At 38.8% G+C, this 11,093-nt stretch overlaps 1 protein-coding gene across 1 annotated transcript in view; it reads right to left on the reverse strand.

Moving 5' to 3' along the window:
• The window catches only part of oxtra (oxytocin receptor a), a 7,047-nt gene extending 2,175 nt beyond the window's left edge, over positions 1-4,872 (reverse strand). The window contains exon 1 of the mRNA XM_005741386.1: positions 3,440-4,872. Coding sequence (XP_005741443.1) covers positions 3,440-4,367 — 928 coding nt within the window. The 5' untranslated portion in view covers positions 4,368-4,872. The remainder of the gene's footprint in view (positions 1-3,439) is intronic.
• Positions 4,873-11,093: the final 6,221 nt, after the last annotated feature.

An 11,093-nucleotide genomic window follows, 5' to 3' on the forward strand; every position in this document is an offset into this window, starting at 1 on the left:
GGGTGATTCTGTGAGTGTCTGACTCAGGCTTTAACCTTCTTCTGTTTTTGTCCTCTACATAATGAAATCTGTCTGGCTGTTAAATGTGAAATCACAGATGCTGCTGATGTCCTTCTAGCAAACCTGAGAGGAATGGGACATTTTAGTATCCTATGACATTTCCAGAAATAGCTTTGATAAGCCTAACCAGGTGCTAAAAATGGTCAAATTCTCATCTGTGAAAGGTCCTGTCTCCTTAACATGAATAATAACGCTGACATCTCAGTAGTTTGGGAGGAATTTGGAAAAAGACCGACTAGCTTTGAGGACATATTCATACACTAAATGTGTGTATGCTGCACAACCATATACAGCATACAAATGCTTTGTTCAAATGACAGCAAGGGAATACTTTGGTTTCTTTGCAAGCTAAGCGAGAGAAGATGGATATCACTGTGCTGTCTGCACTGGAGCTGCTTGGCTTAACGTAGTCTAAGGAGCTTGGAAAGAAAAGCGACTGGATTTCGTCAAGTTTCTTGAACACGTTTCACCTCTCATCTGAGAAGCTTCTTCAGTTACAAGACCAAATGGTGGAGAGTCCCAAATTTTAAGCCCTAGTCGGAGTTGTTCCTTAATAAGTCATCCCCTCTGTTCAAAGATAGTCATTCACAGTGGACATAAATGGCTTCTTTTACTCCTCTTTCAAACCATCTCTGTCCAAAATGTGAAAAATAGCATCCTTGAAAGAGTGAGCTTTGTCCTTTAGATACAGATGTACAGCTGAGTCTTGTCCTGTTGAGGTGGCTCTTCTATGTCGTGACATGCATTTATGGAGAGGCTGTTTGGTTTCTCTAATGTAGAGGTCTGAGCACTCCACGCTGCACTGCACAGAATCCACTACATTGTTTAGCTTGTTTGGGAGTTTTGTCCTTGGGATGTGGCTGGATCGGAAGTGCACTGGGATGTTGTGTTTGGAGAAGATTCTCTTGAGTTTCTCTTGATAAACCTGCTTCATAAGGCATGACAATGTTGTTGGCTCATGTGATGAGGCAAATGATTCAACAACCCTCTTAAGGGACACTCCCACTAGGGCCTAAATACCTGGGACTCTCCATAATTTGGTCTTAGAACTGAAGAAGCTTCTCAAATGAGACGTGAAACATCTACAAGAAACTTAGAGAAGTCAAGTTGCTTTTCTTTCCCAGATCCTTAGATTACCTGGATGACCAAGAACCTAAGCAGACATTTTGCTTAGCATATTGACTAGAAAAAACAGGAAACAGCTTGCCTGACTCTATCCACTTGTAGTCAAGACTGTTAAAACTTTTTATTAACAATTTTATCTAATCAACTGAATATGTGAAAATGGAAATCTGAAAGGAACACATTTAAATTAGTTGTTTAACCAGTATGTCAAAAATATTTCCTGGCATTTAACTATCGAAGGAACGCCAGGCAGTTACTGGCAAAACCTGAATTTTTTGGGGACAAAGCGGGGTAACTGTTTCTCTCTGAATCTCCCCATTTTCTAAATTGTATATCTCTTAAAATTAGAAGAAAAATATGCAAAAGTTGTTTATTCCCATGAGCAGTGATCAGTTTTATTGTATGATCCTTACTAATCGTCCAGTGTAATACAAAGCACAATCTGTCATCTCCTTGTATCCCAACCAAATATTAGATTAAAGAAATTAATGATTAAACCATTTGAAAACTGACAACCATTTGCTGATTCTTTTTAAAACATATATTAAATGAACTGACTCTTCCTGTTGTTTCTTAAGCAGTCTGGTCTGGGTTAACGTAAAAAAAAATTTATTATGACTTAAAGGAAAAGTGTATCTGCACACGCACACATGGATGGCATTCCTGTCTGCCTTTTGTGCATGAACACTGGCGTGTGTCACTGCCAGTTCTGCCCTTTCTGAGTGCTGTTCACTTTCAATCATCAACCTGCACTGATGGAGCCTTCTGCAAAAGAAAATAAATGAATCACTTCATTTTCCATTCACAGGATCAAGCACTCTTTTCTCGCTTCTCTGACACTGACTACGGTGGCCTTACACCAATTAGCCTTTTCAGCAAACTATCGAGCAATAAGCCTCTTATTTTAAAACTTAAGTGTAAGTATAAACATCTGGTGTGAACAATGAAGCTTAAGGAAGTTCCGGTCAGCCGAACCCTTTAATGCAAACCCACAGAAGCAGAAGAACAGAAAGAACCGTAACACCAGAGAATGTGTCCCATTTACTAAGGGGGGCATCATGACAGTTTCTTTTATCTTATTGTGCTGTGTGGAAAAGGACACATTTTTCATGGTCACTAAAGAACACATGATTTAGTGACAAAAAACAACCAAACAGATTTTGCTATGCCCTTTGGCTGTTTATTTTTATTCACAATGAGATGCAAGCACATTATTTTGCAACTCTCTCGGGTTAATGGCTGAAATTTAATTTCCTTAATCACCAAGGTGATAGATATGTGCTTTTAATCTTTTCTGCTTAAAGAATGTCGCTCAGATGTGCAAATGTATTGTGACTCGTTAAAGCTTATGATGTTGAGTGGGTGTGGACACAGTCCCGCAGATCCATACACACTGAGACCAAATACAGTAGATGGCTGTTTAGTGGCCATTGTGGCTAAATGTCAGTGTACCCCACCGGCGCAAATGAAAGCTGCTGAGCGCGTGGTGGTGCACACTAATTTGGTTAATGATTAGCAATCACTCAGTCTCTGCAGTGCAGGGAGGCTCAAAAGAAACTTGAAAAACTCTGCTTTGCCCTGATGTTTCTAACCGCAAAAACGTGCATTATGAGATGAGAAAAACATTACTGAAAACAGTAAAATGAATTCACTGGTTTCCTGCCTAGAATGTGCCAGTCACAGGATGGCAATACACGTTTAAACCTTTTATTTACGTACTCCCAGGTGTATCAGTGGTAATGATATATTTTGTTAAAATCACGTGAATATCTGACATTGGCTTTGCGCTTCCAAACGTTTATGTGAAACTCTTTCCTTGTTTTTGAGAACCTTCACAGACATCTTTCCTCGTTTTGTTTTCTTTGCGTTTGTTTCACCGTAAGACCTCTACCCAGTCTTTACCCCACCCTGTACAGTTTGCCGTTCTAGTAAAAACAGAACCAGGTTTTCTTTGAGTCATTATAAAACGTAAGACACGAAGCACCCGAGTACGCAGTGCTTAAATTGTGTTTTCTTTGTCAGTCTGTTTCAACTAACTCGAGCTCTGGTGCACAAATTAACGAGGACCAGATTAAAAATAAATAAATAAATATATTTTATTGTCATTTGTAAATACTGTGTGGATGGTGCGTAAAGGAGTGATGGGAATACCATGTTTTAAATTAATGTAAGTGCGTAAGGACGCGTGGAGCAAGATATCCTTTGCGCACTGGCGCGCACTTGGCATATTATTAAACTTAAACATTGATCCTACCCTCACGGGGGGCTGCTGGATCCCACGCAGACCACATCTGAACTGAGAAAAAGGGGGTCCAGCAGACGATGTAAGCCACCACGATCACAAAAGTCATCTTCACTGTCGTGATCTTCGCCTTGGAGATGAGCTTTACGCTGCTTACACGGGCCAGTGTGTTGCTTTTGGTGGTTTTAGGCGTCAGGTTTATGCACTGCTCCCGTCTGGTTTTCAGTTTAAAGTTTTGCCATATTTTAAAGCTTATCAACCCATAACAAATGCTCAGTATGGCCACTGGAATTATGTATATGGTAAGGCTGATCCATGTGATGTAAGCTTTGGCTCCCCAAGGTTTCACGAAGTCGCCCCAGCAGTCATACACCCCTGATCCGGCCGAGCCAACCTCCCTCAGGGAAAAGATGAACATCTGGGGGATACTGAAGAGCAGACTCAGGATCCAGGAAAATATGACATATAAACGGTCTTTTCTCCTGTGCAAAGAACGGAGGGGCTGACAAATTGCCAAACACCTGTCTATAGACATCAAAACTAACATATAAGTGGAGGCGAACATCCCAACGACCTGCAGGTATTTCACCAACCGGCACAAGATGTCTGGTCCATAGAACCGAAATGTAATGTCCCAGATAAGTTGAGGGAGAACTTGAAATATCGCCACAACCAGATCGGCGATGCTCAGGTGTTTCATAAAATAATACATACGAGACTGGCTGTGTTTGGTTGTGTGGATAGCCAACAGGACGCACAGGTTACCCGCGAGCGCCAGAAAGAGGACCAAGGCGAGCACAGTCACCTCCACCCTCGCCACTTCTTCATTCCGCTTCAAGGGGTTTGTCTGATTCAAACCACCGGTTCCGTTAATGAGACTCGAGTTCCTCCAAGATTCATTGAATTGCCAAATGTCACTTTCATTTGAAATACTTTCCATTGCTGCAGTCTCGTCCTCCGCAGATGCGTCAGGGTTGTGCAGTCATGCAATAGCTGAAAGAGTCACCTGGAGGGTCTTTAAGTCTTCCGTGCGTCCTCACCAGTGGCAAGACATAACCCTGCTCAAAAATGTTTCCTTAATAATAAAGAAAGGAACTCGTTCTTTGAATCTCAATCACCCATACATTTCCCCCTCTGAAAGCAGGATGTGAGTGTGAGAGGGAAGCAAATGTTTCCACTTATCTAAATCATATAGAACAGTTCACAAAAAGTCCATTGAAAAAGAAACGTTAGCTGAAGAAGGGAATAGTAGCGACCAACAACAGGATCTAAAATATAAGGATCTCACTGGTCAAGGTAACATCCCAAAACAAAAATCATTCTTTCTCAATTAAGAGGCTGTGGTCTTGAAAATATACATTCATCTGTTTTCAAAATTAAGATTAAGGCTTGCAAATTAAAATGTTACAGAGAGGGGCGAAAAGCTATAGAAATGGAAAGCTCCATCATGATCTGTGGTAAGAATCCGAATGACCGGCACTACAGCATAAGCCCCTATTATAAGATCCCCAGTTCAGTAAAAACAGACAACAGCCTTACTCATCACCAACACTACCACTAGGTGGCTATATGCACTATTCAGTAGTAACGTCGATGGTGTTTGCAGCTCGGAGGACCAACTCTCCTCCAGATCTGCAATAAATCACGGAGCTCATTTTATAACCAACCAGCCTCATTGATGAAGATTGTTTGTTGTCAGATTTAATATCAAGAAAGCTATGAAGAAAACACTAGCTCCAAACTGAAGTCTGATATAGAAGATATATTAAGCTGTTTTCATATTTTGAAACCGCCTGGGAAGTCAGAGTGAAATATGTTTTTATTCTGCTGGAGACCTGAAGGGATCCTGACGTCAAGACACCCAGAGTCAAATTTTGGAACAGCTAGAAAAGTAAACATGTGTTTAATAAACACAAGCTCATTCACAGGCTAAATGTGAGTGCAGGCACATACGGGTGAATAACTTTTAAAAAAATTGTACCATAAAACACATTTGTATAACTTAAAATCAGAAACGTGTTGATTGTACGTATGAAATGACATTTAAAAAAGAAAAAGAAAGCAATTCATTTTTATAAGGCACGCCATAAATGGTAATGGATTCAGTCTTGTGACATCATCTTCGCCCTTTGAAGCTGATCTGGCTATGAATGGGAGGAAATGCTGGCTGGCATATGAAATGTCTGAAGCACAAGCTGTTTAGGAGAGGCACTGAGACCTGACAAAGAGCTATTCTTAAAGGCACCTTGGTGCTCTCAGCATATGCTTTTTATTGGCCTGAATCAAAAGGCATCTTAGACCAGATGCATGACTCGGCTGCTTTAAGTTTTGGAAATGTCTTCCTGATTTTCTAAGGGTCACTTTAAACTGTCCAGTAGGACAAGAATAACACTAGTTTTGCTTATGTGACCAGCATTCTTCTTCTTTTATTCTTCTTTCTATAATCATACATGTATATATATATATATGTATGTGTGTATATATAATAAAGGAAGACAGAATGATGACCCCGCACACATGGGGATAAGTGTGAGGGACCAAGCAGCCAAAGCAAAGAGGACACAGGCAAAAAAGTATCTTCAAAAAGGGTTTTCTTTATTTTAACCATCAAAAAGTCCAGAATTAACAACATTCAAAAACATACTTAGCAGGCCCATAAAAGAGGTCAACTAAATATAACTCCACAAAAAGTAATTTCCAGAAACTTAAACAAAACAAAGTGAGACACAACTTAACTCACAAACTGACCTAATTACAAAGACACATGAGGGTAGCTTTTATAATGATTTGGCCAAACCATTTACACACAATAGGGGGGAAAGCAAAAACACACACTAATATTAACTAAGCACAGAATAACCTAACTAAACCTAAAACACCCCTGCTCCTGGTAAGCCCATGGTTGTTCCCAGAGTCCTCAGCCACACCTTTTTCCCAGACAGGAAACAGCCACCGCCCAAACCCAGGTAACTCAAAGAAAGAGAAACATAATTAATATAACAAAACATTTTAGAAAAACCACACAATGCTACTATGTGCGCGCCTCATAATATCAGTGTTAGGTTTAACCAAATGATTAATGAATTATATTAATGCAGAAAACTGCAAAGCAAATAATAAAGTGAAAAAATGGACTGATTTACCCCTGTGTGGCTGATGCCATCACAAGAAGACATTTGCCTTTAAAATGTTCATATCCATGTGTTACATTGGCCTGATTCCTCTGTACATATACTTCTTTTTTCTTCCTACATGTGCTGCCAAGAGCAGCACTGCACTGGGATTTAGGGATTCAAATGACAATGGTGATTAATACTACTTAAGCGTGAAGGGTGTTGCGCAAGTCCTACATCAACATGAAAACTGTTATAGATTAATTTGGAGAGTTAGTGCAGAAATGAAAGGACAAAAAAAGAAAAGAAAACACAGAAGGATTTGTGCTAAACATCATGTGAAATACTAAATAATGTGTGCCACTCTCTCAGTGATAGAGAAATAATATACACCATTAACCATGTGAAACCGACAGAGTGTAGATGATTACACTTAATGAGTCCTGAGGTTTGCTTTTTTCATGACCACATTAAAAAAACATATGAAAATGCTCTTATGTGATTTATTTGATAGAGTTTATTGAAAAATAGGATTTGTTTGCTACTGCACGCTGTTTACATTTCCAACAACACAGCCTTGAAAGCCTTGTGGGAAAATATATCTATGCCACAGGGTCCTTCCCACTTTTGTGGTTTTTGGTTTGGAAAAAGGCAGAAGCACCCCAGAGTTTGAAAGCAGTTATGTAAAAAAAAAAAAAAGATGGCTTAGCAGCGACTGTAAATTAAGAAGATAAAGAAGAAAAGAAGGGTAACGATGAATTGAATCTACTGTGCAATCTGCAGTGAAAATATTTAATGTGGTTGTTAACTAGATCTCTGGTGAGACGCATAGAGTGAGTCAGCAAGTAATGAAACAGGGGAGGTCTGAAAATAACAGAATAGCAAGAGAAATTGTCCCAATATAGCAGAAGTGAAAATGGAAAAGTTTAGTACATCCAGTACGTCACGATCTGCAGCTCTGCAGAAAGTTTGATGAGTGCTAAAACGTTTCATGGAAGAAGATGTGGAATAAAGTGAGAAATGTTTGCAAAATGGTTCTGAAAATGAAAAGCACATCCCTAGTCCATCAGGGCTGCGAAGCTTTAAGGGGAGGGTTTGTCAGAGGTTGTGTCTCGATGCTATCTGACAACAGAGAAAGGCTGAAGCCACACTGCCAAGTCTGGGCCTTATAAGTGAGTTACGGAAAAGGCAGACGATGTAAAAGATATTTGTGCAAACAGACGTATGTAGAGGAGTAATCTTAGCTTCAGGGATGTGTTAAATAAATCCAGTACACCCAAAAAGTTATTCCATTTAAAAGCCATTGCCATAGTAACAATGACAAATGCAGATTTTAACCCCTTAACAACTAGTGTATCATATTTCATACATGAGTATTTGAGTCTTCTACATCACCAGTGTGGACCTTTAAAACCTAAATAATTAGCAAAAAATATCATTTGAAACCAATAAATTGGAAAAAAGGCACAAAAAAGGAAATATATGCAAATTAAAACTCATATATACAAAATGATAGTTAATTTATTAAAAAAAAACACCAGAAGATTCAATAAACACTCAATTTTCAACAAACTGGGGCAAAATAAATAAGATAAAATACATTTCTGATATGTTTCTGTCTGCAGGTAGAGATGCTCATTCTGAGAACAGATTGGTCCTCATCGGGACATATTAACAAAAACATGTTCTGGCTAGTGTCTATTGAAGCAACTGTGGTGTAGCATGAAATAATAAAACCCTGCAAATCGTAAAGCGAGCCAACCTTACTGTACACCTTTGTGTTTGCAGAATAACTGTTATAACAAATTATTTTCTTATTATGCGTCAATGTCTGTAGCTCCGTAATGCTTGTAACTTAAACTTAAAATACAAAAAAAAAAAATGTTTCAATGGTATTTTCTCTTTGTTTTCAATTCGGGTAAACCCCCTGGTGCTAAACTTGGAAACAGTTGGCTTCACGAGGGCAGCCTAATATGCTGTTAATTCTGTTATATGCTCAGGTGACATGAAGCCTTTTGATGTGAGGAAGAAGCACAGATTCAGTCTGAGCTGCAGGCTGCCTGAAGAACACAGCTTCATGTTGTACATCTATTAAAAGCAAGGCCACTGAAATGTGACACTGGTATTGTGTGCGGTTTATTCGTTGATTGTGTTTTAGCGTTTAATTTGTGTAGTTTTGGTCAAAAATAGAAAAAAATTCAAGCAACAAATCATCAAAGTGGTGCTTATGGGTTGAACTAGGTGTGGATAATTGTGAATGCATTTCGAGTGCTAAGCAGCAGGAAGTCTGGTTCGAAGTTGGTGCTTGATTGATTGTTTGAAAAGGAAAGAAGGCTGCAACAGTTAGAGGCTTGTGTGACAAAGCAGAGAGCAGAGTGTTAGACGGATCTTTCCTCCCATGAAGAGAGAAAAATTGACAAGGCTCAGAGTCCAGGTTCCTTGTGGTGAGGACAGACCGTCATGGAAACATTAGGAAAGTAAGAAAGATTACAGATGGAAAATATGATGGTCTAGAATTTTCTGATATTAGCAACGTTAAAGGAGAAAATTCATTGGAAACTATTGGAGGGGATTTGCATAAGGACTTACCCGTGTCTAGGTGATGAAGGAGAAAAGGATGGCAAATTAAGTCTGCATATGTACAATGTTATAATTCAAAAAGACTCAGCTCAGAGGCAAATTACAGCCGACTGGTCTACAGAGAATACCGTATAATAAAAGGTCTTCACATAGTCTAACTGCAGTGATTTCATTTGCAGACATTTATTGCATCACAAGCAGGAGTAAAATAAAATAATGTTCCCCAGTACAGCACCCCATTTATGACCTCACTAATACACACTATTGTTTAAAAATCTGAACATTATAAACCGTGTTAAGACAACATTTGTGAATGTGCTATTGTACTGACTATATTGCTCAGGTTTTCCTAATAATGTACAGCGCTTTACAAAAGTCTCAATATTTGCTATGACCACTTTCTTTAACACCTTTGAACCTGAACTCTCTTGTTATTTCTTTAAGTAGTCTTCAGGAATAGTTCAGCAGGCTTCTTGAACGGCATCCAACGCTCTTTTTTTTTTTGGATGCTGGCTGCCTTTTGTTCTGTTCTCTTTCAAGATGATCCCACACTGCTTCAATAATGTTGAAATTAGGACTCTGTGGAGGCCAATCCATGACTGATAGTACTCCACTGTGTGTTTTTCTACCCAGGTATGCTTGTACTGCACTGGCAGTTTGTTTGAGATCATTGTCATGGTAAAAAATTAAGCCACTGCCAATCAGATGTTTCCTAATTCCATCAGCTTTGGCAAGCTCTCCAACACCACTGGCTGAAACGCAGTTCTCAACCATGACCACGAGTCTCCACCATGTTTACAGATGGCTGTAGACCAGGGATGTCAAACTCATTTTACATCGTGGGCCACATACAGCTCACTTTGTTTTCAAATGGGCCAGAATGGAGAAAAGCAACAGAAGAAAAAAGAAGTGCGCTTTTAGCGGCATGTCTCAGTTTTTATACAAGACAAAGAAATGCTACTTAGTTAATGACAGAGATCTGTTGGCACAACTCTTTGGACTTTAAAAAATCGCAAATTGTAAATTACAGAAAAAGTTCTGGCAGCTCATTACCCAGACTGTCCTGTTATTATAAAGCAGAACGTTTGTATGTTTGTACATATTGTAAAAAAAAGTCAGATTTTTATAGTAGATCGTAAAATCAAAACAAACAAACAGAAAAGGAACTTTTCTCTCATTTAATTGATTATCTGTTACTTGATTACTCTTGTGTAGTATGAAAGGTTGTATGTGTGACTCTAAAGACATCCAGTGGGCCAATTCTGGCTCCTGGACCTCTCTTTTGACCTCCTCCTGTACATATTTATGACAATTTCAATTAAAAAAAAAAATTGCATTAATCATTTGATCAGAGCTGTTGTCAACACCCTACCACTGAGAACAGTAGATGTTTCAGCTTCAGGTCCAGATGCATGTCTCAGGTCTTTGCTGGATATTTCCCTCTTACATGACTTAGATTAGATTACTTAGATTTTTTTTTAGGTTTGCCACTTATTCTTTTCTCCTCCACTTGTCCAACTTCCTCAATGTTTTTTTTTTTTTAAGTAGACACTGCACACAATGCTGAGATATACCAAGATTTTGGCTAATAATTCTGTGCAAGTCATCTTATTGGTGCAAAAATTCTATTTTCATGTCAAACTGTGTAATTTTCAAAACCGGTTCATTCCTTGAGTCAGATGCCTTTTTTATGCTTAGATAATTTATATGCCAATTTTTAGTGTCTTAATAAACAAAAAAAAAACATTCCCCTGAAAATGGTCAGGTGTAAAGACTGCACCCGCTGCCTAAAGAGAAAACTACTGCTCATGGCCACTCTTTGGAAGCAAAATATAAAGACACGAGGGTTAGCTCTAGACTGCACGGTACTGTATATTGTATTATACTATACATAACTAGAACTATACATTTACAGGATCTTAAGTTTACACACAAATCATGGCTTTAAAACTTAAAGTACTGATCTCTTTTTG

Source organism: Pundamilia nyererei, unplaced genomic scaffold, assembly GCF_000239375.1.
Source record: "Pundamilia nyererei isolate P.nyererei 1_Seehausen unplaced genomic scaffold, PunNye1.0 scaffold00110, whole genome shotgun sequence".
In the NCBI taxonomy this organism is placed as follows: Eukaryota; Metazoa; Chordata; class Actinopteri; order Cichliformes; family Cichlidae; genus Pundamilia; species Pundamilia nyererei.